The sequence below is a fragment of the Notamacropus eugenii genome, chromosome 5, assembly GCF_028372415.1.
Source record: "Notamacropus eugenii isolate mMacEug1 chromosome 5, mMacEug1.pri_v2, whole genome shotgun sequence".
Lineage (NCBI taxonomy): Eukaryota > Metazoa > Chordata > Mammalia > Diprotodontia > Macropodidae > Notamacropus > Notamacropus eugenii.
In genome coordinates this window covers 45,020,954-45,048,916 of record NC_092876.1, presented here as the reverse complement: position 1 = coordinate 45,048,916, position 27,963 = coordinate 45,020,954, and the positions used below count along the sequence as shown (strand labels likewise).

Below are 27,963 nucleotides of genomic sequence, written 5' to 3'. Positions count from 1 at the left end.
TCTTTATTGTCTCATGGATCACCAAGTGGACCGGTCTGGTGATGATGATGATGTTAAGCTTTTCTATACTTGTGTAGGCTGGTCCTCATAAAGCAGTATGTTGCCCTTCCCAGCTTGGTAGGGGTGGGGAACCTGCGACCTCAAGGCTGGACCCTGACTTAGGGTCTTTGGGCAAATGCTTTCTGGGACTGAGGGTCACTTCTACCCAGGGTTACCAGAGAAGGACCTTGAGAAGGCTGGATTGGCTGGAGTAAGATTTTTACTACAACAGAAAGAACATCTTAAAACTGTCTACTTCTCTTGGGATTTGTTTCTGAGAATTTATTTGCGAGGGTGCCGTGGGTATTTTGCGTCCTATCTAAAATGAAGCCAGGGTTCAGCTTTCCACTAAATACAATGAGAATTTAAATGCTACCAGGCTCTGCACTACACCCTGAGGACAAAGACATAAGGTCTACTGGAGGCCACTTTTAACACAAGTAATTCAATACCAGATTGGAAGTTCTTAACCTTTTTTGTGTTATGGACCTCTCTGGCAGTCTTGGTAGAACTTACAGAAAACCTGCTCAAAGTAAGGTTTTAAAGTAATTTAAGGAAATGTTAAATTTCAGTTAGTAATAAGTGAAAATAAACGTGTAACTGTTTTCCTATAAAAGTTCATGGACCCCATGAGTTCTAGGACAGAGTAGAGCCCTTGGGGTTAGGAAGACCAGTTTTGTGACTATGGCCAAGTCATTTCACTGCATTCCATAAATGTAAATTGAGATAGTTGGGCTCAGATGACCTTTAATATTCCTTGCCAGCCAAAATAAATACAAACTTTTTGGGAAGAGGAAGCAAAAGTTATCCCAGAGGAGGCAGCACCTAGATTGGGCCCTGAAGAAGGGGGTGGGGGTCAGTCTGCACCTAGGCACAGCTATAGATGGAACTTCAGGCATGGGGGAGTATTTCATCATCCTAGAACTGTGAACCCAAGTGCAAACTTCTTTGGGTAGGAGGTAGGAAACACACCTGAGACTTAATTTAACTTGAACTTCAAAGTATCAATATATTTATTTACAAAATATACAGTTTCACAGAAACAGCTTCTCTATACACATAAACTTTATAATTACACAGAACCATGTAAACGATGTTAAGTGTCTGGCCTGGCCAAAGCCCAAAAGGGACCCCCAACTTCTGGAAACATCCTCCCCCGTTCCAATTCCCATCGGCCACCTGCCAGGAGTCCCTGGATGGGACACACCTAATTTGCATAAAACAAGCCGATTGCAGCTGCCCCAGCTCAATCTAACACAGAAACACATTCGCCAGGCTTTTCAGACACCACCCACTGGGATGGGTCCGTAGAGTGAACAGACCAGGAACCCACTTGACAAAAATCACGAGATGAATATTGCAGGCCTTCCCCAGAGACACTTCCAGACAAAACCCCCCTACGAAGCCCAGTCCCTACGCTGGCGATGGCCGTGGCTCTCCAACCATGTAAAGTGGATCACTGACTGGGTACCAACTTAAGCTGCCCGAGGTTTGCTTTCGAGCACTCTTTAACACTTGTGGAATAAAAATGTCAAACGAACAAACGAAAAGAGGATTTTGAAACTTTGGTTATTTCTCTTGGTGCAGAAACTGGACAGGTGGTCAAAAGGGGCAGATCTTTGGCGGCGGAATGCCTCGAGCGTATAGTAGGTGCTGTGCCCTCCTGGAAGTGGGGCAGTTTCAAAATGCACTTTTAAGTTCTGTAACCTATGACTTCACTTCACCCTTGGGATTCTTCCTGTTGGACCAGGTTTCAGGAACTCAATTTCTTCTTTTTTCTGCTCAAATGGTAAATGGACTTAAAAAAAAAAAAAGCCAGCTGGGCAAGGATGTGGAAGACACTGGACCTAAAAAGGGGCTTGGATTCAACAAACTAGAACAGCTTTTCCTTCAGAGGAGAGAAGCTTGGTCTCATGCCCCTACTGTTTAAAAAAAAAAAAAAAAAAAAAGCAAGCTACTATGAAAGCCCATAGCACCTCTGTGGGGGAGGCTGGCTGAGCCCTTTTTTTGGGGGAAATAAAACTTCTAACTTCAGTCCCACTTACCCTTTCCACACTTTCTGAAGAACAACATTCATTCATTCATTCATTTACAAAGGGATGGATTTTTTGTAGTTTTTTTTTTTATTTTTTATTTTTTTAAAACAAGGCCTTGAACAGCGGCTACATACAGTTATTTGTCAACTTAGTCATTAAGGAGAAAGAAGCTCAGGTCCTTCTCTCGTTAACCAAGTAGCAGAATCAGCCAGTGGTTCTGCTGTGGGGAGGGCCCTGGAGCAGAGCTCAGTTGGGGTCACACCTCAAAATCCCCTAGACTTCCCATAGCCAACACAATCAGGATCTTCCTGCTGTGGACCACATCAGGAGTTTTAAAGCTATAGAGTTGGGGGCGGTTAACAGGACCTCACACAAATGCCACACAACACCTGAGTGCCAGTATTTGTGTATTTGTACAACACTCACCAACTGAAGAAAGCAAGGGCTTTTAAATTCTACCCTTGCTGTGGGGAGATGCCCAAAGGCAATCCACCCTGTGTAAGAAGCAGACTGCTCAATCTGCCTTAGGAAACATCGGATCCCTGGCTTTTCTCAGGACATTTCTCACTTAAATAAGACCACTACTAATCTCCAGTGATAACTGCCTTTATCGTGGTGCAGGGTTGGTACTCTTTGGGGGAAGAAATGAGGGGAAAACCACCCTACTCCCTCCCACTCACTCTGAAGAGATCACCTCCACTCTGCATCCCAACATGTCCCAAAGACAAGGGGGAACCAGGCAGGAAATCTGCCAAACTCAGTTTGGCTGGATCGTGCAAAAAAAAAAAAAATTAAGAAAAAAAGAAAGAAAAAAGGGAAAAAAAGAAAAAAAAATTTACATCGTGCAAAATGGGAATTTGTATCAAGGACTCAGGCCCCTTTCATCTAAGAGGCCATCCTGGCTCTGCCCCAAAAGAAGCAGCCCTGTGCAATTCCTCTAAATACACCAGGAGAGCATCTGAGAACCACTGGAGGGGGAAATCACTGGCCCAGACTCTCGCCATAGCAAAACCAGAGGAATGCTCTGCTCACAGGCAGAGGCTAGGGAACTGTTTGCTAAAGAAAGGGCAATGTTAGGCTACCTATACAGACACTTATGGTAAAGACTTATACTGGGGAAGCTTAACACATATGGCTGTTCACTTGTTGAATCCTCGGAAACCAGAGATGTCTTCCTCCCCAAAGGGAGGACTGTCCCTGTCCCCACCCTCACCCCCCCCCCCCAGCCCTACCCCAGCAGTCCAAAGTGGGGGAAAAGACTCACAACCATCACATACCCTCATTTTGAGCTCAACACCAGGGTGTCGAGTCCGCTGTGGCTGTGGAGCACGGGGCCCCGGCAGCAGCTTTGGCCAACAAAGATTCTACGTCATCACCAGCTATGTACAGTTTTTATGTACCTTGGACAACCTGTCCTTCTGCTTAGGCACCTCGATGTCAGAAGGGCAAGGATGGCCGCATCACTCGCGCTAACAGTTCTGTGCTCACATTCGGAAAAAGTGACCCCAAAGAACACCCTCAGCCCTTCTAATCCTTCCTTTGAAGTCATGCCCCGCCCCAGTCAGTCCAGAAAGAGCTTCCGGGAACCCATTCTGGAGCGGTTGGAACGGCGGATGTCAAACTTGGAGTCCCGGCACTTTTGGCAAACAAACACTTCGGGAACATTGGATTTCCGGATTTTTGCACACGACAGGTGGATCCAGGTGTGGCACTCATTACATTCAATCATCGGTCGTCCAGCGAAAGGTTTCATGCAGAAACAGGTGACGAGGTCCCAGGAATCATCATCTAGGTAAAACAAAAATTGGTAAGGATGTGGAGGCAGAAGAATGAAAAACTTCCTGATTCCTTTGCTAACCGATCTGAAATCTGTTATCTGAAATCTCCAAGGGTCCCAGACAACCTCCTTCACCTGTTGTATAGTTCTCTCCTCAGTTTAGACAGGGCTGGCTATTCTGAAATCTGAGGGTCATTTTGTTTTCCCTAACAGCTGTATTTTTAAAAAATATTTCAGATGAAAGCTCTCTAATTCTTACTCACCAAGTCTTGCCTTTTGCTTGGTTCACGCTCTTCTTTAAAGGGTCTTTACTCATCAGGAAACAGTGAAGAAAGACCTCAGAAGGCCTCATCATTAATAATGATAGCTAGCATATAGATGGGGCTTTAAGGTTAAGGTTCACCAAGCATTTTACCTGTTCTCTCATGTTTTCCTCGCAACAACCTTGCAGGATTGTACTATTATGGTAGGGCACTAGGGGCGGGGCTCTTATGGACCCCTATTTTACAGATGAGGAAACTGAGGCAGTCAGCAGTGACATGACTCCCCCAGGATCCCACAAGCTCAAATGAGTATCTGAGGAAGGATTTGAACTGGGGTCTTTCTGACACCAGGCCTGGCACCCTGCCCTCTCAGCCTGGCCATGGTCAGGAGGGACACCTACCCGAGTCCACCATGATGTCCTCATCGTTCCCAGTGCTATCTTCATCCCGGAACACCACCTGTTTGCCCTGCCGTATGACAGTCCGTTTGCCTTCTGTCTGAATCTCTTTGACTTCCTCAGGGGTGGCTGCCGCACAGGAGCCGCTAGAGCGGGTGTCAGAATCCCAGCCTGAGCACGGGTCGCTGCTAGCCGCAGGGATGTCCTGCAGGTCGGGGCTGGCCGTCCTCTGGGCAAAAGTGTCAGCTGGCTCCAGCTTCAGCAGGCCCCCCATGTACTCCTCCTCCATTGGCATGTCCGCATCCCTCCGCTTACGCTTCTTCTTCTTCTTCAGCTTGTCTGTCTTCTTTCTGTCCATGAGGAAGTTGCTGGGCTTGGCTCGCTGCAGAAGAGAGGGCTGCAAGTGGCCAAAACACCGGTCGGCAACAGGCAGGGACACTGATGAGGGCAGATCAGCAAAGCTGGCATCCCAGCTGTCACTATCGATTGTCCCAGCCGTGCTATTGGCAGGGCTGGGGCTGCTCCTCAAAGGAGGTTCCTGTAAAAAAAAAAAAAACAAAACAAGACCTTGCTGAGCAGGGGCAAGCACCCTGACAGGGACTGTGCCCCCAGGCACCACTGAGATGGATGACTCCCCCAAGCCCACTCTCCCCTAAGGACTTATTTCTCTTCAAAGTCAGGAAATACCTCCAAATTTCTGAACCAACTAAACCATCACCGTACCTCCTTGAGTGCATCTGTATTCTGACTCTAATTTATTACCATCTCAGACATAAAAGGGCACTCTGCAGCTCTCTGGTTCAACCCAACTGCAAGCAGGATTTCTCTCTACAACATGCTCAACAAGTGGTCCTTTGGCCTTGGCCTGAAGGTCTCTGGGGAAGGGACCCCATCCCTGAGGAAGTTCCTGTCGCATCCACATATATACTATGGGTCTTCAGAGCTCATCAAAGTTTTCTGTCTTAAAACGACCTCTCTGAAGACCTTCTAGTATTTGGTTTTTAAGGTACCCAGTTTTCCTTATCTTTTTTTAACCTAATAATATGTATTAAACCATTTTTTTGGAATTAAAGGTAATTTTAATTAATTCTGTTTTGAGACTTTCCTGACAGACCCTGAGAGAATCAGAGAAATCCTGGAATTTGTCAGAATTGGAGCTCTTTATATAGACTGACATGCTAGGTGGCACAATGGATAGAGCGCTCGCATGTCTGGGCCTCAATTTCCACATCAGTAAAATGAGGCTGAACTAGACATTCACAAGGTAACTCCTGTCTCTAAACTTATGATATTAGGAGTGCCTTTGCCATATTTAAAAGTTACTAGAAATATAAAATACTACATGTGTATGTATACATATACACACACAAGCATATCTATGTACACAAGCTTCTTAAATGTTATCATTATGTCCTGAAATCTTTCACAATTTAAATTAATTCCCTTTTATAGAAAGGCATGTTTTTCTTTTATTTGGGGTACAGTCTTGCTTTACAAAAGAGCTTCTTTAAACCTTTGGGTCCAGGATGCCTGGTGAGGCACTTCAGGAAAACTAGAAACTTTTCTCAAATGGCTCAAAAGCAAAACTGAAGTTTTAAGGAGACTTCTGCTGTGAAGGAAGGGGCTGGAAATTACCTCTGTCGGATAAGGGATGTAACCCGCATATGCCAAGACAAAGGTACAAAACTTGTTGAAATCCTCCACAGTTCGACGCCTCTTGTAACTGGGGGAGTATTCCTGTTAAGATAAGAAGGAAACACATTTAGAAACTACAAACTTGAATTTGGAATAGCAGCAACTAACCCCTCCAATGAGCAGAGAGCTGGAGAAAAGCCTTGCTTTTCCAAGCAGGCAATCTTTTACTATTCTGTTAATTAACCCTTCTGCCTCTGACTCCTCATCTACAAAACGGGAATAAGAATCAGACCACAAAGCTCTGTGGAGAAGCTACCTGGATCTGAGCTCTGCCTTGCTGAGCAGGTGCCGTCCTGGACTGGTAGGACTTTCGTCACCTGAAGAAGTCAAGTTATCTTTGTTAACCTTCTACCCTAAGCCAGGCACTGTACTAAGTGTTACTTGGTCCCCGTTCCTAGCCTAGGTCACGCTCTAAAGATCAAATGACAATATGAGGTACATCCCACACCTAAGAGGTATAACAAACACATATTTGTGCATTGAGATATCACTTTGGACATATACACACATCAATTACTATTATACTCTGAAATCCTTCATGGAGTCTGGAGACACCAAGTCTAGGGCAAGAGAAAATCGTGTTTTCAGATAAAAAGATCCAATTCAAAGGTTCTCCAGTATACTAGGAAACTAGTCAAGATCTATTATGGCATTTGCTGTTTGCAACGGTACCTAGAGCATTTAAAATTGGGCTTGCACTCCCGACTTGGCCATTTTCCACCTTAAATCCCTTTTTCTCACTGCTGCAGCAGCTCATACACAGCTCTTTAGAGATTAAAGAAATGGCAATTTTCTTCTCTTGGTTTGGGGACATTCCCAGACTCATCCCAACTTCTAGTCCCCTTGCATATTTTAAGCCAGGGCACTAGCAGTGTGAGCATGAAGTCGCCACCCCTCAAAGATTTCAGTCTTGGCTCAAGCCTCTCCCACCTTGGAAAAGGGGCTTTTTTTCTACCTGGCAAAAGCTGCACGAACAAGGGCTCATTCTGGCCACAAAGAGCCCTGACAAGTTTGCCCTCCACCACCTTTGGCATTCAGGAGGGGGTCAATTGTTCTCCCAGCGCCGAGAGCCAGAACAGGCAGCAGCTCTTCAAGGGCAATTGATTGTGGGGTGAAACGCGGCCGCCTCAAGTCTCACCGCGTCCTCCTCCCCCGGGCACAAGGCAGCAGGAGCCCCGCCGCGTCCGAGCGCTCGGCCTCTAGTCTGTGCCATGCCCTGCTGCTTTCGGGACTACCCCCAAGCCCCTCACTCTCCTGGCATCCCCGACCACCGGGGCGACCCGGCCCTGCCCCCACAACTGGCAGGCGATGCAAACACACTCACGGCCGGCTAAGACCTAACAAAGTGGGTCAATGGCCACGGAAAGTGAGAAGTGCGGAGCCCGAGGGCGAGGCTCAGCCCGTGCCCGGCCGGCTGCGAGCCTGGGCATTACCAGGGCCCCCCAAAGAGGGTCCTCCCGTCCAGGGCAGGCTCTCCGGGCCGGGCTTGGGTCGCCCGCGACCCCCCACCCCGCCCCGACTCGGTGCGCTCCCCCACGAGAAGACGGGAACCCGCCTCCTCCCAGCGCCCCCCAACCTTGACCCGGGCACATTTCTCTCCCTTTCGAAACCCCTCCCCCCATCCCCGCAGGCCAAAGCCTGGGAAAAGAAAGAGGGGAGGGGGGCGAGGAGGAGGAGGAGGAGGAGGAGGAGGAGGAAGGCGGCTCCAGGCTGGGTAGACTCTGGGCAGCTGGGCTCTCGGCCACCGGCGGGGGGGTTGGGGGGGCCGCGGGAGAAGGGGCCACGGAAGCGGGGAGATCCCCGCGCCGCCTCGCTCCCCTCCCCCACCAACCCGGCCGGCCCTGGGATCCCGGGACCCGCCCCCGGGGACAGAGGGCGGGGAGCTGGAGGAAGGGGTGCGGGGAGTATGGGGGGGGAGCTCCGAGGGGCCAAACGCGCGGAAGGGGGGCGGCTAGACGCCGGGGGGCTCCGAGAAGCCGGCGGGCGGGAGAGAAGAGGGATCGAGTGGGGGGGGGTGCCCCGGGGGCAGGGGAGCGAGCAAGGAGGGGACGCAGGTGATCGAACCTCCCGAAAGGGGGAAGGGAGAGGAGACGCAGAGATCCAACCCCACGGCGGGGGGGGGGGCGGGCTCCCCTCCCTCCCTCGGGAGAGGGCCCCGAAAGGGAACGCGGTGGGGGGGTAGTCGGCACGAGAGGATCGAGATGAGAAAGGAGGGGGCCGCGAGAGGGAGGCCAGGAGGGGGTCGAGCGGGGAGGGGGCGGCTCGAGGGGCTGGAAGGGATCGAGCCCCGGGAGTGGGAGTGGGTGGGGGGGCCCACGAGGGAGAGGCGGCGCTGGAGCCTCCGGAGTGCGGGGCGGGGACGCGATGGAAGGAGGCGACCGACGGAGGTGGGGGAGGGGGGCGGATCCGGACTCCAAGGGGAGCCCTCGGGTGGGGACCAGCGCGGGGGGCGGCCGCGGGGGTTCTCGGCGGGGCAGGAATGGTAGCGGGCCGATCCCCCCCGGAAAGATGCCGAGTCTCCAAAGGGGGCGGAGGGCACCGAGGAGGGGAAGAAAAGAGGAAGGGGGTGGGGACGCGGAGGGCCGAGATGGGGGGGGGGGCCCGCAGGCAGGCCCCCCGGGGCGGGAACGCGGGCCAGGAGGGGCCCGAGCTGAGGGGAAAGGCCAAACGGAGGGGACGCGGCTCCGAGGGGGTACCGGGAGGGGGACCCTTTGCAGCCGGCGGCCGCTGCACTCACCTCGGGGTGGAAGGCGGAGGCGCACGAGTCGGCGTCCATGTTCCTCGGGGGCCAGGGGCGGCCAAGGTCCTTGGTGCGGCGGCGACGGCGGCGGGGGGCTGCGGCCCCGGGGGTCCGGGGTAGGGCTGGGGGGGGGGGGAATCGGGGGTCCCGCCCTCGGTTGCCGGTGCCCGGCACCGCTGGGTGGGCTCTCGAGTCCGGCGAGGGGGATGGTGCAGCCCCAGCCGAGGCTCTGGGTCGGCGTGGCTCGGTGGGCAGGGGCGCTGAGGGTGGGAGGCGGCGGCGGAGAGCGGGGAGCGGGAACCGGACCGGCTCCCGACCTGACGCCCAGTTCGGCTCGTGTCTCGGGAGGGCGGGCGGGAGCGCCGCTAGACCTGTCGGGAAATGTAGTCTCGGGGGCGGTGGAGCGGCCGGGGACGGGGGGAGGGGGGCAAAAAAGAGGCCGCGAAGGCTTCTGGGAAGCGTAGTTCCCGGTCGCGCGGAATCGGCACACCAAGGCCCGTCGGAAGACTCCAGCCCCCATGAAGCTGTGCGGTGGCGGAGGTGGAGGCGGAGGATCTTGACGAAGGCTGGCGTCTGCAGCTGGGGGAGGGGCACTCGGGTGCGGGGGAGGGGCGGGGGCTCGCGCCGCCGACTCTGGCTGTGGGGGAGGGGTGGCGCGCCGCGAGACCCCCTCCTCGGAAGCAGGAGTCGGGGCGCACTTCCCCCGAGCGGCTACAGGACGCGGGGCTCCCCATCTTGGCCTCGAAGGCCGAGATGGAGGCGGGGTCCCTCTTTTTTTTTCTTCTCGAGGGCCACCTTCCCTCTCCTAGGGGGGGCGGAGGTCCCTCTCCGTGGGGGGTGGACTGGGGGTGTGGTGGGGCGACGGGGTTGTTTGTCCTGCACCTTCGATTTGGGACTGGGGGAAACCTTTGGGGGGAGGGGAGCGTTCTCTCCTCTCCGCTCCTCCGGCCGACCTGCTCCCTTCCACACACCCCCTTTTACAGGGGAAAAAGAGGCGGGCCTCCCCCTCCCCCTTCCCCTCCCTGGTGCCGTCTCCCCCATCCCCCTTTCTGGAGGGGCGCCGAAGCCGCCCTCCCTCTCCAATCCCCCACCCCCCCTCCCCAGGGCGTGGGTGGGGCTCCGCGTCTCCTCCCCCGGCGGGGGGCGGGGGGCGAGCTCCCCGTGGCCTCGCCCTGCATTGGGGCTCGCTCCTCTGGCGTGTGCAGGCTGCAGGTTGCCTTGGGTCTGTCCCCGCATTTCCTGGTGAAGTTGTCTTGTTGTTCATTCCTTTGATTGGCTCGGCTCCCCTCCCCCTCCCCTCCCGTCTCTGTCTGCGTCTCCCTGTCCCATCCCCCTCTCCCCGTCCCTCCCTCCCTCCTTCTCTGCTCTGAATCCTTTCCTTTTCTCCCCCTCCTTCTATCACTTCCCCCTCCCCCTGTAAATTGGTTTCTTAAAGACCACACTGGTGCGTATCGATAGTCTTTGGACACCCTCCCCAGCACTTTCTTTCTCTTTTACACAAACGTAGATGCTTATCATGTGTATTTGGTTTTCAGTCTTCTAACAGAAAGATTTCACCCAGTTTATGGGGGGGGTCTTTAATTCATTTATTGATTATTTTAAACTTGTGCATTGCCTGTCTGCTTGCTGATGGAATGATTTTCTGAAAATGTTTAAAAACTGCAAAAATTAAGGGTTGAAAGAATTGAACAGTGTGTGGTGCTTATTGTTTTGGGGGTTTAATTTGATTTTGTTCCCTGAGTGGATTCCAGGGTGTCCTGTGGAGTATCTGAGGACATTTTACGGACCTTAAAGCTGATCTTTCCTGTTAGAAATGACTGCTCCCTGGGTCCTAGGCTTTAGAACCGAAAGGAACCTTAAGAATGGAGGCCCAGAAAAGTGAAATTCCTTGCCTACAGGATGTGAGCAAGTAGGCCTGCCCTCTTAATATTTTTAGTGACCGCTTGATAGAAGAAATACAGAACCTGTTTACACAGTGTATAAATGATAAATATGTTTAAATGGCTTCTTAACCTGCTGCTGTGGGAAAATAATGTAAAAGAAGCCAGAAGAATCAGTGTAAATGGAATCCATGTTAACAAGAAGGGCCTAGAACAAGACATTAAATTCAGCTCACAAAGCAGTCTTTTGGAAATCATTAAAAAAAAACTAACCGAAGGGTGCAAATATTTTGAAATGGGAGTGAGTGGTGAGGTCCTACGTTGGGCATCTGCCATGTGAGATAATGACAGTAAAGGTCAGTGTTATTTTGGCGGTGATAGACCTCTCTCTGAAGCCTGCTACCTTCCCATAATAGACAGTGCTTGGTGCTTAGTAGGCGATTATTAAATGCTGGTGGACGTGAACTCCCAGAGTGATGACACTTCCTGCTCCCTTCTCCAGCTCCAGAATTTTTATGGGGAGGGAGGCCATGGGTCACACTCATGGTCAGTACATGGAGTGAACAAACTTGGGCCTAGCAGATTTGTTTATTTCAGCTGTTGAAGCAATGTTCAGAAACACTGTATAGTTCCCTGCCTGCAAGGCACCAGAGGCCTGGAGGTCTACAGGCCCATCAGTGGCCGGCTTCGCCAGCCACAGTCACGGGAAGTAAGGGGCTGCAGTAAGGCAGAGCTAAGAGGCATAGATGAGATTGGACTCTGTCAGTGTCTTTGAAAGGGGTGAAACAGTTTGTTGGGCCTCAGTTCCCTTGTCTGTTACTTCTAAGCTCCCTTCTGGTTCTAAACCCATGTCAGATGGGGTAAGTTCCATTGTGTTATGTCTCTCACAGGATCATTATGGGCAAAGAAACTCCAAATGGAGCTGTTAAGTACCTACTATGTGCCAGGTTGCACTAAATGCCAGGCTACAAACACAAAGTCTCTGACTTCCAGCGTTGTTTACATTCTGCTAGGGAATGTCCACATGAGTTAATAAAGGATATATAAAAATAATTAGTTATTGAGGAAGAGGAGACTAAGGTTTCTTGAAGGAGGTGGCCCCAGAGGGTACCCTTGGAGGGAGGTAGGAATTCCAAGAGTCAGGGAAGGCATTCCAAGGATGAGAGGACAGGAGAGAGAATGTCGAGTCTAGGGGAGGACCCCAGAGAGAATCTGGGGGAGGATCACTTTGGCTGGAGCAGGGGATTATAGAAATACTGGACCCTCCAGTATTCTAATGGAGAGGTCCTGTTTTTGTTTCATGTAATGAAATGTGTATGTTGTCCTGTTTATGAACACACAAAATGCATATGATTATAAAGGCAAAGTTATATTGAGATGGTGCAGTTATGAAAATATTTTTTGAAAACGAGTTTCTGGACCCCAGTTAAAACCTTCTGCTCCACTGTGATCTTCTAAAGGAAAGGAATTTGGATCCTGATCTATTCATGCCAGCACAGAGGATCACAGTTTTAAATCTTGAAGGGAACTCTGAGGTCACCCCTTCATTTTAGGTATGAAACTGAGCTTAAGTGACTTCTCCAAAATCACACAAGTACTAAATAGAGCTGTGATTTGAACCCAGGGCCGCTGACTTTCAGCATCCTGTTCAGTTCTCATTCTGTAAATCTACCCTTGGGAGTCATAGAATCCCAGAATTAGAGCTGGCAATCCAAGCCAGCATCCTTATTTTAAAAATAAAGAAACTGAGGGCCAGACAGGCTAAGTTTTGAAACCAAATCCTCAGATTCTAAATCTGGCAGTGTTCTCAGTACTCCTTTACAATCTCACAGGTTAGTTATGGGTTAGAAAAATATGGCTTAGAAAAACCAGAATGAGTAGGGAATTATTTTTATATCAGAATTGTCATGGCTCACATTTTTGTAGCCTGAGCATTTTCTTTACAATATCCCTGTCAACTAAGTATTTTAGTATTTTAGGTTCCATTTTTCAGATTAGGAAAGCAGTGTTTACAGATAATTAGTACAGGCATATTCTGTAATCACAAAATCTCAGACTCATGTCAGATTGAGCTGATGAACTCTGAGCGCAGATTGAGGTGTATTTTGTCTGGAAGTGTGGTCATTGAGAGAATTTGTTTTGCTTGGCTATTCGTTTTTGTAATAGGTTTGATTTTTTTTCCTTTGCTTTCACAATATGTGTGTAGGGGGTTGGGGAGACGGGAAGCAGAGTTGGCTCTTCATTTGAAAAAAAATAGTTTTTAGTTTTAAAAAAAATCAACCTGTGAGCAACTGAACATCTAATCTCTCTCCTCCCATTCTCCCCTCCCACAAAGGAACCCAGACCAAGTCTACTCATACCTGAACAGATATTCTTTCTACACTCTACCTGATATTTGGTTTTCTAGCCCCTGCCTGAAGAGCTCCAGGCATGGGGAACTCACCTCTCTTTTACAGTAGCGCCTGTCACCAGAAGCCCCTCCCCTCACTTGGACTTGAACTCTATTTCCCGCCAGTCCTAGTAGGATTCAAATCCGAGTGGCTGATTCTCAGCCTGCTCTCCTCTATTCGAGTTCTCTCCCCCCCTATTATTAGATTGTGAGCCCCTTGAGAGCAGAGCATGCCTGTCTTTTCTACTTTGCACCTAGCAAGCATCCAATGAAAGCCTTATCCTTTATTTCATTCTCCACAACAAAAGACTGCCATTGCTTTTTGTACATTCGGTATTCTAGTGCTAATTTTACACATTAAGAAACTTGACACCCTGGAGATAATGTCTGGGGCATGATAAGAGACTGCCCAATTTCTTCCAGTGTTTATTATTTAAAGTAAAAGCAGCCAGAAAGGTTGGCATTTCATGGAGCATTTTAAAAACAGACCTACTGTCCCCATCCCCCCGCCCCCCAACAACCTGTGAAGTAGGTAACGCCACTGTTATTTCCATTTAAAAGATGGAATTGGAGGCTCATCCAGAGGCTGTAACTGTAACTGTTGGGCCCTCCAAGTCTCCTGACTCCAGGCCTGGGAGCTGTTTCTTAGAACAGCAGAAGGTTTGGACTGCTCCGGAGTGTTAGGGGAAATGAAAATTCTGAACTTGGTGCCCGTCTCCTGACAACTTATCTTAATGTTTATTACGGGAGGCTAGAATCTTGAGGTTTTTAGAATAGAGGAGACCAGGTAGTAGAGGCTTTGTTTTTTTATCTTCCTATTTCTCCCTCCCCACCCCACCCCAATTCCTCTCTCTCCCAACAAAATATTTGATATTTTGGGATTTTGGTCTTTCCTTTCTGTGATCCCTCTCTGAAATTTAATACTTCTGTATTGATTTAGGACTTCTATAAGTGAACCAAATTATCTTTGCACAAACACCAGGAATTTTGAAATTAGATGTCCTTGTAATTTTATTTCTGCCTTTTTCACCACAGACAGCCTGGTTTATATTTTTCGTTATCCGCAGTTTTTGTTTTTTTCCTGTTTTGCAGACAGGAAATTTTTCTGATTTGTTCCACAAGTGGAGCACATTACCCCTAGACAAAAGGGGTGAATGAACCCCACCACGATTCTGTCCTTAACTGAACAGCTTCTCCCATCTCCCCACATACCATTTTTTTGGAGTTTGTTTCTTTGCTATTTTCTTTTTTAACTTTCATTTTTTGCACTTGATAGTATTTTATTTGTTTTCCAATTACAGTAAAGATAGTTTTCAACATTCATTTTTGTAAGATTTTTGAGTTCCAAAATTTTCCTCCCTCTCTCCCTCCAATTCCCCCTCCACCAATGCAGGAAGCGATTTGATACAGATTATACATGTACAGTCATGTTAAACATAAGAAAACTCTAATTACTCTCCTTCAATGCTAATTCTCTTACAAACTTGTATGGTGATGTGCTGCTATTAGGGGGATGATTGTTCTTCGGTCATTCCAGTCATGTCCTACTCTTTGTGACCCCATTTGGGGTCTTCTTGGCAAAGGCACTAGAGTATCTTCTTTCTCCAGCTCGTTTTACAGATGAGGAAACCAAGGCAAACAGGGTTAAGTGACTTGCTCAGGGTCACATAGCGATGAAGGGACGGAGGCTAGATTTGAATTCAGGCCTTCCTGACTCCAGGCCCTTACTGTATCCATCCTGACACCTAGCTGCCAGGGGGAATGCAAAAAGCAAGGAAATGCCTTGTGACTGCAAAAGTATTAAGAATACCACGGTTTCTTAACTATACAAGTTGAGAAAGTAGTTGTTTAAACTGATTTTATATCAAATCGATTTATATTCCTAAATCTTCCCCGTTTCAGCATAATCTCGTTGAAAAATTCAGCTACGTTCAATTCATTTCATTAAAGTGCCTGGTAGGGATCTTGACACTGGAAATGGGCCCTGCTCTCTAGAATCTTCCAATCTAATGGAGTAAGGGAATGACTGTACACATAGAACCAAACCAGGACTAATTTGATGGGGTAAAAGATAGGTATATGCAAGAGTTCTAAGAAAGTGTAAGAAGGGAGGGAATAATTTCACCTGAGAGAAGCTGGCAGGTATCTCAAGGAAAGGGGACAACTGAGTGTGAATAAAGCAGAAATAAGGGAATGCTAAATAAATGAAGGAGAATCTGAATACAAAAAGAGAGACCAGAGAGGCCATGGTAGTTCAGGGAACCTGGAGGAATCCAATTTGGCTGGAACATAAAGGGGAAATAATGTGAAGCTAGACTGGGAAGACAGGCTGGACATATAGAAAGTTCTGAAGGGGACAAGGGACAATTTTGTTCCTACCTTGTTAAAAATGACATACTTTTTAAAAACCAACTTATAGAGAAGTTCACTTTTTCATATACAATTCTCCCTTTTTTGTTTTTCCTTGTATATGAAGATGTTTGTGTTAATTGTTAATTATTGTCAAGTTCATAATCAAAAATAAAATTTCAAATAGTTTAGGGTCATATCTTGGCAGGTTTCAAATACCAAGGCAAGGGTTTTTTGTTTTTGTTTTGTTTTTTTTTTTTTTATCGAGGAAATAATAGAGAGCCATGGACAGTTGTTGAGCAGAGTGACAAGGTGAGGACATGTGAGTGAATGGGGAAAGGACAGACAAGATAGAATTTTTGCATCGGTAGATCTGGCAACCCCTTAGATAAGGAGGGTATAGGAGAGGTGACTTCCAGGTTTTGAGCCTGGGTAACAGAAAGTGAGTGTGGAAGGATTTAGTGATTCTTTGCCTAGGATAATTTTGAAATCATTAATAAAGTGATTTTGACTGTAGGTGCTATCGTATCAGGAGGTAACAGCATTCCCAAGTAGATAGAGTTGGCTTCTGAGACAGAAAACCCTGAATTCAAGTGGAGACCATGACGCAGCAGCACTTAGCACAGTATCTCCATGGCTTGGCACACTGCTCCTAGCCCACCTGACCTGTCTGGCTGTATGACTCTGGGTGAGTCACCTAACTTCCGAGTGCTCTAGGCAACTCTACAAGGAGATTAACATCCAAGATGGGACTAAGTCAAATGGGTAGAGGGAATTTCCTGTGCCAATGAAATCAGTCTGGTCTGGTACACCCCACAGGAAACACTAGCCTAAGCAGCCGTATGTGTGCCATTCAGGTGTTCTCATCACAGTAACAGCGTAGTCAGAGATATAGAGCATGTTAGGTAACTCCTGAGATAAATCAAAACGTCAAATCCAGAATGCCCAAACAGAGAAAAATCTGTGGATTGTGGGAGAGAAGTCAGAAAGAGCCAAGTTCAAATCCAGCCTCATACATACTCTTACTGGCTGTGTGACACTGGGCAACTCACTTTACCACTCTGCCTCAGTTTCTTCATCTGAAAAATGGGGATCATTATAGCATCTGCCTTCCTGGATAGTTGTGAGGATCAGATGAGTTCCTAGCACTTTGCGAACCTTAAAACTCTACATAAATGCGATTATTGTTACTAAGGGTATTCCTGTTCATTTCTGAGGTCATGTTGCTAATATGTTCAACTTCGTGTTTTCAAAGTAGCGGCCTGATTTTGCCATCTTAGTCTGTTGTCTTCTCTGTCTAGAATTAAGGTCAACTCATAGTGGAACCATCCACATTTATCATACTTATCATCTTCCAGGCATATTGTTGTAAACAAGTTAGTCATTCCCTTTTTTAAAAGATTACTTTAAGGGAGGTGATTTTTTTTTTATCAGTTTTGTTTTGTTTCTTAGCTGAATTACTTTCCTCAAATCCAAACATCTTGCCCATAAATAATCAGCAGTTTGGCAGGGCATGCTTCTGTAACTTAACCCCTTTCTCACCAGAGGGAACATAATGGTCAACACTCTGAGTCAGGACAAGGGACAAGATACTATACTGTAAGTTTCCAAGGTTTAATGGAAGAGGAATTCCTCCTCTCCCTTGTAAATCTGTGAGAATAGTGCCAGGCTTCAAGAGATGCCAGTGGTCTGTATTTTTTTCTAAAAGGAATTTATTCATTTTTGTTAGTTTTCTTATTACTTGAATTTTCTTACTGCCATACCAGTTGCCTATGGCCTTTGGAGGACCTTAAATCCCCTTACCTTGATCACTTAGTAACTGAAGCGCTGGGATCTGGGAGGGGAAAGAGTTGACTAACATTCCCATTCTGTGCTTATCAAATGGACAGGCCAAAGAGATAGCATTTACATGAGCTGCCATAGCACACATGAGTTGGAGTCCGTATTTGAAATTCCAGACACAGCTGATTAGGGTGAAAGGATTTGAGTCAGACCTCCACGCTCTTAGCTTCCCTGTTTAATGTGTTTTGGTTTCAATGCCCAGCCTGTTAATAATGGGGACTGTTAGTCATTCAGATTACTCAAGAAAGATGAGCTGTCATCCCATACAGTTCTAATCTAGCATGGCTGTAGTGCTTTCCTCCTAAAAATATCCTACTTCTGCCTTTCCCTAACTGTCTTTGCAAGTTCTTGGACAGTACTGCCCTGAGCTGCTGCTGTGAGTAGTCCATCTATGGGCAACCACTGATTGCTTTACAGTATACCTGGCTGCTTTCTTTGGGGCTGTGCTGGGGCAGAATTCAAACAGGACCTAACAGCCCAGCACAGTCTCAGGGCAAGAGATGAAAAAAGCTTGTTGGGTAAAAGGAGGTCTTAATCAGCGATTGATGACCACAACTCTTTTCTACAACTGCCAGCTCAGAAGGAGCTGAGAGATGACAAAATCCTTCCCATATTTATAAAATGATGTTAGAATATAATCCTCTCCAGGGCAGGGGCTATTCACTTTTGTCCCAGTACCCAGGCTGACTGGGTATCTAGCTAGGAAGCACTTCAGAAATGTTTGGTGACTGGCAAATGACAGATATTGTAAAAACCAAGGAACTGGACTAGGTGGTTTCTGAAAGTTCAGAGAAAGGGCTTATATCCCCAGCTCCTATCATAGTGACCAGCATGCAGCAGGCATTTAATAAATGCTTGTGAATATAAAAAATAAAAGGAAATAGTGTCATTTATACATATGGATGATAGGACAGGCTAGGCCCGCTATATTCAGTTAAGGTAGATCAGCCAAGTGGTAGATAACCTTCCCCTGGCAGACTTTGAAAGGGTCAGCCATGTAGCACCCATACATAGATCCTTGTATGGCGAACTGACCTTTAGATGTCCTGATTCACCTCTGTGAAGCAAAGTAAGGAATGACTTTATCTCAGACTTTATCAGGTCTAAACTAAAGGTTTGGGAATATGGCAACTGTGGTGTTTGAAGGGGAGCTGAAACCCTAGACCCTTATTTCTAGCTTGATATCAGAGCAGGAGACAAACGGGGCAGTTTGGCTTGGGCTCCTTTCTTGAGGGAGAGATTGACTTGAGACACTTTCTTAATGTCTGTATATACATATAATGAAGTTAGAAGTCCTGGGTTCAAATCCCTCCTCAGATATTCCCCGTGTGACCTTGGCTGAACGGGATCTCAGTTTCTTCATCTGTAAAATGGGGGAATTGTACTACATGGGCACCAGGTCCCTTATGATTTTAGGAATAGGTTGGGGGGAGGGGAAGCTGTGTTTTCATCGATAAAGGGAACTCCTAGAACTACCCCGTCCGGGTGCTGAGCGGATCAATCGAGGTATTTCCGAGGTGCTTAGAGAAGCACCTAGAAGGCACTGTATAAATGCGTATTCGCGTCCTCCTCTCTCCCGCCCCCGGGGCCCAGGGTCACGTAGTCAGTAGTCAGAGTGGATTCCAAGGTGTGTACGGTTTACCCAAGCTCTCCCACCAGCTTGCATCACCTTCCTGGTGGCACACCACACCTGGCAGCCCCGGGGAGGAGGAAGGAATGCCCGCTGCGATTGGCTGCCAGAAGCCCGAGCCCGGCCCCTCTCCGCGCCCTGGGCAAACTGTGACGAGAGGGCAAGGGCGGTGGGAGGGCTCGGGGTCCTCGGACCGAAGACCCTCAGCCCCCCAGCCGAAGTTACGGACTCTCCAAGAAGTGGAGTGGCCGGGGGCCCTGCCCGGGGGCTCAGCACTTGACAGTTTGTGTTTACCGAGGGGTGCTGGGGCTGGCGGGGGGCGGGAGTACCCCCAGCCGGGGCTGGCCAATGAGGCACTTCATGCCCCACCGCGCTCGCCCAGGCCGGGGGTTCTCCGAGCTGCGCTGCTCCCCTTCCCCGGGGGATGGCCCCTTGCCCTCGGCAGCGCCAACCCCAGAAGGGGCGGAGGCCGAAGGGAGGAGCCCGCGGAGGGGAGGGCCGGCCGGGGACAGGCCGCCCTCCTGCACGGTACCCCGGTCTGCCCCGCAGGCCCGGGAGAGACGGGGAGGCCGCCTCCGGAGCCTCGGCTTGCCGCGCGGGGCCGGGACAGGCAGCGGGAGCCCCGGCGCCACCGCGGCCCAGCGAGGAGAGGGTTAAGTGGGCGGGGGCCGCGGGCTGGGAGAGGGACTCTCGGCGGGCCCTGGCGGCCACGTGGGCTGGGCCGCTCGGCGGGGGAGGGAAAGGAAGCGGGGAGGGTATTTATAGAGGCGGCGGCGCCGGGGCTGAGCGAGCTAAGCCGAGCGTCTCTCCCGCAGGCACCGGCACCGGCACGGGCCGGCAGACGATTCCGCACCGAGCTATGGAGAGGCCGGCGCCCCTGGCCGTGCTGCCCTTCTCGGACCCGGCGCACGCCCTCAGCCTGCTCCGGGGGCTGAGCCAGCTGCGCGCCGAGCGCAAGTTCCTGGACGTGACCCTGGAGGCGGCGGGCGGGCGCGACTTCCCGGCGCACCGGGCCGTGCTGGCGGCCGCCAGCCCCTACTTCCGCGCCATGTTCGCGGGCCAGCTGCGGGAGAGCCGCGCCGAGCGGGTGCGGCTGCACGGCGTGCCGCCCGACATGCTGCAGCTGCTGCTGGACTACAGCTACACGGGCCGGGTGGCGGTGAGCGGCGACAACGCCGAGCCGCTGCTGCGCGCCGCCGACCTGCTGCAGTTCCCGGCCGTGAAGGAGGCGTGCGGGGCCTTCCTGCAGCAGCAGCTCGACCTCGCCAACTGCCTGGACATGCAGGACTTCGCCGAGGCCTTCAGCTGCGCGGGGCTGGCGGGCGCGGCGCAGCGCTTCATCCTGCGCCACGTGGGCGAGCTGGGCGCCGAGCAGCTGGAGCGCCTGCCCCTGGCGCGCCTGCTGCGCTACCTGCGCGACGACGGGCTCTGCGTGCCCAAGGAGGAGGCGGCCTACCAGCTGGCGCTGCGCTGGGTGCGGGCCGACCTGGCGCGCCGCGCCGCGCACTGGCCGCAGCTGCTGGAGGCCGTGCGCCTGCCCTTCGTGCGCCGCTTCTACCTGCTGGCGCACGTGGAGGCCGAGCCGCTGGTGGCGCGCTGCCCGCCCTGCCTGCGCCTGCTGCGCGAGGCCCGCGACTTCCAGGCGGCGCGCTACGACCGCCACGACCGCGGCCCGTGCCCCCGCATGCGCCCGCGCCCCTCCACCGGCCTCGCCGAGATCCTCGTGCTCGTGGGCGGCTGCGACCAGGACTGCGACGAGCTGGTCACGGTGGACTGCTACAACCCGCAGACGGGCCAGTGGCGCTACCTGGCCGAGTTCCCCGACCACCTGGGCGGGGGCTACAGCATCGTGGCGCTGGGCAACGACATCTACGTCACGGGTGAGGCCCCGGGGCAGAGGGAGGGCCGGCGGATGCCCGGAATCCCAGCTGGCGGGGTGCCTGAAAGGTTTGACCGAGATAAAGCGTGCCGGACGGACGCCCGGCCCTCGAGCGTTCTTGGTTAGGGCTTGTGGGATGGCCGCTAGGGCCCGGAGCGCCCAGGACTTGTGCCCGCCCCCGCCCCGCCCCTCCCCTGAGAGGGAAAGGAGGCAGTCCCCAAGGTCAGAGCGGCCCTGGACTCGTCCCGGACGGCTGGGCTGGGGAGGCGGCCATGCCCCCTCCCCCTCTCCCAGCGCCGGCCCGGGAATGTAGCACTGACTTTGTTGTCAATTTCGCCCTCTCAGGACAGTCCCAGGCTCTAATTAAGCTGGACTGACACACCCGGGCCAGGCTCACTTCTCCTCCTCCCGCACCCTGGAGGGCCTCTGGTGTTTCCCTGATGAGCTTAATAACTAGACCGAGTTTGACACCCCGTGGGACTCTGCGCTGGCCCGGCCCAGCCTCTCCTGTTTTGGGGACTAACCGGTGCCTGATGCTGGTTCCCTCCCCTGGGGCTCTCAGCTGGAAATACTTTTCTGAGTGGGTTTGAGTCAGTCACCTTTTATGCATTTGATATATTCTTCTAGTCACAGGGTGTTTAGGCTGAAATACCCCTGCGATGGTAAACACAATCACGTGATAACTGATTTTCTTCCAGTGAACTTGGCTGAGAACCCTAGGCAGTGCCGAGTCACTCTGGGTGGGTCCCGGCCAGCCTGGGTCTCTTGGTTGCCTTTTTTTCAAAGGGCCGCAGCACACCCATCCCTTTTATGAGGCCTGTTCTCTAAGCAGCTTTATTAGGCAGGGAGAAGACGGATTGGGTTTGGTTTTGTTTTAAAGTCCCAAGTGGAAGAGATCTCTACCATCTTTTTCCCAATAAGGTAGCTAAAAGTTAAATCTTGGCATCTTGGGGACCCAGATTATCAAAGTAAAGTATTTGGACTTCTAAATCTGTAGTATCTAGAGGACCAGGTTTAACTTGGAAATGAGGGACTATGAGACAGTTTGATGCCTTTAGCCTTTCGAAATTCAGTTTACTTACTGAAAGTCTATATAATTCCCTTTCTGCCAATCCGTGTCTATCCACCCAGTAGGTTGTCAATGCCATAGGGGAGTCATTTGACTCTTTTCCCCCTCTCCCCTGTGCCTGAGATCTCCATCTTGTCTATGAGAACTTAGCACAGTACCAGTTGTTTTAATAGGTGCTGACTAACTTGATGGATTGAGAGACTCCTTGATGAAAAGGTGAAATCATCCTCACTTGTAAAGAGCAGACGGCATGGTAGAGAAGGGAGTGCACCCAGCTTCTTTCTAATCCAGGATTTGCCACTCACTTGACTATGGCTGTGTGACTTTGGAAAACCCTCTTGTTTTCTCCTCTGTTTAAAAAAATGAGGAGGGAGGGGGTTGAATCAGAAAGTGCCTTGGATTCCTTCCCGTTCTGGCAGTCTGTGCATTTTCTAAGGTTGGTTTGGGAGCTCTAGGAACAGAACTTGGTGTTCTAAGCAAGGCCTCCGTGTGTGCTGGTGGGATGTGTGTGGGGGTTGCAGTTGCACTCCAGAGCTGTGAAGATGAATGCAGTTGACTCGTGCATGTACAGGTCATGTGCAAGGTCAGCCACCCTGTTGACCCTAGGCACTGCTCCTTCAGACTGTCCTGGGCTAATAGTTTGGGGACTGAGGTCCAAACAGATCCCATTCCTGCAGACTCTTTCTCTAATATAACAGCTGAGCCAACTAATCCTCTTTGTTTAGACAACTGGCCCTCTTAAGTACAGCTGCCTGGCCAGGGATTCCGGGGGAGGAAGAATTTGGACTTCCAGAATGTTTTTTGGAAACCATTCCCATTCAGAGAACACTGGGAGAGAGTGTCTGAAGACTTAACAACTGTTCAGACTTGGGGTGGGGGGACCAGGCAGCAGCCAGCAGCATTCCATAGAAAGATGAGGGGTCACACCCCCAGCAGCCTCGGGGCCTCCCAGACAAAGAGGCTTTCTCTCACACTGTTACCCAAGCAACCTGTGTTGGGGAGAATAGTTTTAATATCAGATGAGCAGCTTGTCTCATCAAATGTTAGGGACAGTTGCCTGTAAATAGTGTTGAGACTTTGTCATTGGTGAATCTTTCTAGTCCTATTTTTAAAAGTTTTTTTCAGTCTGTAGGGCCTCTTAAAGGTAACAGGATTGTAGAAATATGCTCCCTGCCCATTTCCCATGGGACTGTCTGGCCTGCCTCCTAAATGTGGCTCTTTAAACTTTGAGAGGGAGCGATCCCCTAGAAGAATCGCCAGCATTTCTCTAACACTTGGGAATTGTTGGATGTGTATTTCTCTCACCTGACTCCCATGATAACCCTGGGAGGTGGGTGCTACAGGTTCCAGGGGATAGATTTTTCTCTCGATGAAGAATTCCTAGAGAGGACCTGCCCCTTCAGCCAGTGCAGGCCTTAGCCTTGATTACCTGGGGCACAGGGGTCCCACAAGCTAAGTTTCCTCAGGTCTTAACAACTCCACTGTCTAGCACTCTTCTGTCTCAATACAGGTATCTGTCCCCAGATTTACAGGTAAGGAAACAATCTGTGAGAGGTTAGGTTAGCTAATATTTAACTCTGTACTCCTCAGCCACTAATTTTTGGAGTTGAGAATCGACTGCTAGGTCTTCATCTTTTAAGCCTCACTTTCCATTATGCCACACTGCCCTGAGTTTCCTAGGATTTGGTGAACAAAGGTGATTTTCTGCTGTCTCTGGGGGCATCAGCCCTAGCTTCTTACCAGAAGACAGAGCAGTGGGTATCTCGAGCTGGGAATGGTTTCCTACCCCAAAGCTTTGAACTGTTAGGAAGGAAAACCTGGAATGAGAGAAGAACGAAATGTGCAGACTTTGGTTATTTGTCCAGTTGGGATGGAGGCGTGGCTTGAAGGCCAAGGAGGCTTCCTTTATTCAATAAAATGGGTCCAATCTCTATTTTCTGAGTATGGTTTTCCCTGGAAAATCCCATTGTGGAATCTGGGCCCATTGAGCTACTGGGAAACCGTCCCTCCCTCCCAGGCCTGAGACCTTCAGGAATGGCAGGTGGAGTGGACTTTGCATCAGGAAGAGCTCATTTCAAACTCTCCAAGTCCTGCTTTGTCCACTTACTATGTTCCCAAAGCCTCATGTTTCCTCATCTGTCAAATGGAGGGTTGGGCCTCAGGGACTAAATGACCTTTTGGCTTTCAGTCTAGGAGCCAAGGAAGGGAGAATTCCTTCTGGCCCCTTCCCCAGGGCCTGCAGCTGTCACTGCCCCATGCTTTCCTCTCACAGAATCTCCTTATCCCTGACACCTCAGCCTTAGGGTGTGGGGCAGCAGGTTCAAATTCAGGTGATGCCTGGTGTGAGTGACCTTGGGCAATTCATTTCACTCTGTGGGCCTCAGATTACCCCATTTATAAAATTCAGGCCTTGGACTAGATGACTTCTGAGATCCCTCCCAGCTCTAGGATTCTGAGACTCAGTTTCCTTGTCTGTAAAATGAAGGTCTTGGCCTCGGCGGTCCCTTCAGTCTGTCAGTGAATGAACATTTGTTATGCACCTCCTGTGTGTCAGAGGCTGGTCTAGATTTAGGATCCTACATTCTTCCCTAGTAGAGCAGAGAATGGAGAAGTGGAATGAGCCCTGAGAATTTTTATTTTCAGCTCTGCCCCTGACTCACTGTCTGACTCTCCCTTTCCCTTATTGACTCTCAGATGATTTCTAAGGGCCCTAACCTATGTAGAATCAGAGAGGTAGAGGGCATCTCAGTCCAGCCCCCCCCTTATTTTACAGGTGAGGAAACCGAGGCCCAGAGTACCATTCCCCAAGGTCAGATAGCCAGGAGGTTGTCTGTGGCTCTACTCACTTAGTTCTGGCATGTTTGGGGAGCTGAATTGGTCCCCTGGTTCTGAGCAGGAAGGGAATTGAGGCTGGAAAGTCTTGGAGGATGAAGACTCCACTCAAGTTTTGACTCTGTAAGATCAAAATAGATTCCAAAGCCAAGCGGCCCTGGGGCAGTGAGGGCTGGCTGGCATCCTCTTCCTCTCCCAGCGTGGGCTGGCCTCACACTGACTCCTTTGTTTTCCCTCCTAGGAGGCTCTGACGGCTCCCGGCTTTATGACTGCGTCTGGAGGTACAACTCGAGTGTGAATGAGTGGACGGAGGTGTCACCCATGCTGAAGGCCAGAGAGTACCACAGCTCCTCAGTCCTGGATGGGCTGCTCTATGTCATTGCCTCAGATAGCACAGAGCGCTATGACCACACCACTGACACCTGGGAAGCCCTTCAACCCATGCCTTACCCCATGGACAACTGCTCTACCACGGCCTGCCGTGGCAAGCTCTATGCCATTGGCTCGCTGGCGGGCAAGGAAACCATGGTGATCCAGTGTTATGACCCGGACACCGACCTGTGGTCACTGGTCAATTGTGGCCAGCTGCCGCCGTGGTCTTTTGCACCCAAGACCGTGACCCTGAATGGACTCATGTACTTTGTGAGGTGAGTCACCCCAGACCATTGGGGGAGCTCCAGTGGTGTCTGCCCTGTCTGCTTTCCGGTTCCTCTAGGGAGGTTTCAGAGCTGGGTCACCAGCCCAGCTGGTCAGCTCTTCTGCAGAGCCTTTGTTGAGGTTGGTTAGTGTTCAGGTCCCAGCTTTGCCCTAGCTCTCTGCGTGACTTTGAAGAAGGCATTCGGCTACCCTAACGTGAGTTGGATGGGCAAAAACAAGCAAAAAGCTTGTTCTTTGGGGAGTTGGGCATCTTTGTGCTGAAAGGGAAAATGGGACCCCATTCCAGTGACAGGCCTGGCACTGTAGGTTTTTGTTTACATCCCATTTCCCTCACAACCCACGTTACATCTGGGGGCATAATAGGAGCTTTTTAAGGAGGTTTTAATCTCATACTGATCTAAACCTAAGCTGTTGTCTTCCAACACTTGGTGTTAAAACTGAGTGGAGCGACAGAGCTTCCAGCATAGAAAGTCAAGTAAAAAACAAAGGTGATTACCTTTTTATTTTTACATCAACTTCATTACCCAGTGAACCATCCCTTGACTCAGGCAGTATGGTGGAGCGAAACACCACACCACCATGTGGGTAGATGAAGCATAAATTAAGCACCTGCTGTGTGCCAGGCACTGTGTTGAGTGCCTTTACAAATTATTTCATTTGATCCTTGCCACAATCCTAAGAAGCAGGAGTTATTACAATCCCCATTTTACATTTGAGGAGACCAAGGCAGATGGTGGTGATGTGACTTGGTCAGAGTTTCATAGCTATTAAGCATCTGAGACCAGATTTGAACACTGACTGTGAAGTCAGAGTTCCGTCCTGGGTCTAAATTCCATGGGTGAGCTTGAACAAGTCTCCTTAAGCTCTCTAGGCCTTGGTTTCCTTATCTGTAAAATGAGGCGATTAGAGTGGATGGCCTGTAGTGTCTCTCAGCTCTGGATATAGACAGCGACCAAGCATTTATTAAGCACTTACTGTTTTCAAGGTGCTGTGCTAAGCTCCTGGGATAGAATGGGAATTGAAGGAGCCCCATTTGCATGGGGAAGAGTTGGTAAATGTGTACAAGCAGGAGGAGAGATACAAGGTGACTAGAAGGGAACCTGGAAGTGGGAGAAGGGCAAAAAGGGGGAAAGCTGCTTTGGGAGCAAAGGATAAAAAAAGAGAAGAGGCCAGCCAGCCAAACCAGCCACCCATTGGCCCTTGACCAAGCCTAAGAGTAGACGTGCTATTCTGTGCCCACAGCACATTTTCTTCTCTAGGGCCAATCTCAACAATTATAGCCCCCAAGCATTCCATTTGAGCCTCTTTTTTATGACAGAAGAGGTATCTATCAAGTACCTATGTGTACAAGATGAGAGGCAGCATTATGTAATGGCTGGAGAATCGTCCAGAGTCAGGAAGCTCTGGGTCCAAGCTTCCCCTGACAACACCCAGTCACTCTGTGTCCTCCAGGCATCTCTCAAGCCGGACCTGTTGGCCATGGGCCAGCCATGTCAGCCTGTGCCCGGAGCTGTTGGCCGTTGGCATTGGTGGAGGGCGTTTCCTTACCCAAAATATCCCATGCCAGAGAAATAGATGAGAAAAATGAGATGCCCATCTCTGGGACCCCCTTCTGCCTTTGGTGGCCGTTGTGCATGTGTTTTTGCAGAAGTCTTTTGAGTTTCACAAATAATTGATTGAGGAAGAGCTTTGGGGAAGAAAGAGGTCAGGGGTCCAGGGCTTATAGCTAGGGGGCAGTTCCTTAGCCCAGGGTGGAGAGAAGAAGGAAAAGTGTAGACTGGAAGCTAGCTCCCAGTTTTAGGCTTCTAAATCGATGCCATGCCCAGGATGGAATAGCCAGGCAGTGTCTGTCTGTCTTGTCTTCCACTTAAACTTCCAGTCCTATGACCCTAGTTACAGGGCATGGTTCCCAGTAGAATCACTGGTAGTCAATCCCTCTAGCCTCCAAAGCCAGCTACTGGTGTGTTGGGGCACCCTCCCCTGTGGCCATATCTTCTACCTCCGGATGCCTCATATGTGCAGAGGACCACATGTGGAAATGGTATCCCTTTCTGTTGTAACATCTTGGTCCCAACTTTGCTTGGAATTGGGGACACCCGAGTTTGAATCCTGGGTCAGTCATTTACTAACTGTGCGACCCTGGGCAAGGGATATCTCCTCTCTCCTTGGTTTCCTTGTCTGTGAAATAGGGATAACAGGCCTACCTGGCAGTATTGGCCAGATCCTACAAGGTGCCACGTGAAATATTTTGCAAATTGTAGAGCACCGTGTAAATGCTAGCTACTATTACTCCTAGGTATTTACTGGTAACAGTCAGCAGGTGTGTGTTGAGCCTGTGCTATAATGTTCCAGGCACTATTCTAGGTGCTAGGAAATCAGAGACGAAAAATAAGCTAATCCAGAGCTTCAGGCAGTGAAATAATAAAAGCTGGCATTTTTATAGCACTTCAAGGTTTGAAAAATGCCTTACAAAGGTCTCGTTTTATCC

The 27,963-nt window shown here is 50.2% G+C and overlaps 2 protein-coding genes across 5 annotated transcripts in view; one reads left to right on the top strand and one right to left on the bottom strand.

Annotated features, from left to right (window-relative positions):
• Positions 1–1,022: 1,022 nt before the first annotated feature.
• Positions 1,023–9,472, bottom strand: PHF13 (PHD finger protein 13). Of its 2 annotated transcripts, none has more exons than XM_072608738.1 (4): positions 8,946–9,472; positions 6,149–6,250; positions 4,517–5,051; positions 1,023–3,863 (listed from the first exon to the last, which is right to left on the bottom strand). In XM_072608738.1, the coding sequence occupies exons 1-4, from the start codon at positions 8,982–8,984 to the stop codon at positions 3,637–3,639; spliced, it is 903 nt and encodes a 300-aa protein (XP_072464839.1). In that variant the 5' UTR covers positions 8,985–9,472; the 3' UTR covers positions 1,023–3,636. The 2 variants fall into 2 exon arrangements, with proteins under 2 accessions (XP_072464839.1, XP_072464840.1); XM_072608739.1 differs by lacking the exon at positions 8,946–9,472 and adding an exon at positions 7,164–7,693.
• A 617-nt stretch (positions 9,473–10,089) lies between these two features.
• The window catches only part of KLHL21 (kelch like family member 21), a 29,428-nt gene continuing 11,554 nt past the window's right edge, over positions 10,090–27,963 (top strand). The window contains exons 1-3 of one of the 3 annotated variants that reach the window (XM_072608735.1): positions 10,090–10,190; positions 19,854–20,918; positions 25,060–25,465. In XM_072608735.1, the coding sequence (XP_072464836.1) occupies positions 19,898–20,918; positions 25,060–25,465 (1,427 nt within the window). In that variant the 5' untranslated portion in view covers positions 10,090–10,190; positions 19,854–19,897. Of the gene's footprint in view, positions 10,191–14,068; positions 19,691–19,853; positions 20,919–25,059; positions 25,466–27,963 lie in introns of those variants that run through there. The other 2 variants (XM_072608732.1, XM_072608733.1) reach the window with 2 other exon arrangements.

Bases quoted from the DNA above. Each gene is read 5' to 3' on its own strand.
- PHF13 (XM_072608738.1), bottom strand. From the start codon at position 8,984: ATGGACGCCGACTCGTGCGCCTCCGCCTTCCACCCCGAG. The intron at 6,251-8,945 runs GTGAGTGCAGCG...TTATCTTAACAG, and splicing joins CCTCCGCCTTCCACCCCGAG to GAATACTCCCCCAGTTACAA. The intron at 3,864-4,516 runs GTAGGTGTCCCT...TGTTTTACCTAG, and splicing joins GGACATCATGGTGGACTCGG to ATGATGATTCCTGGGACCTC.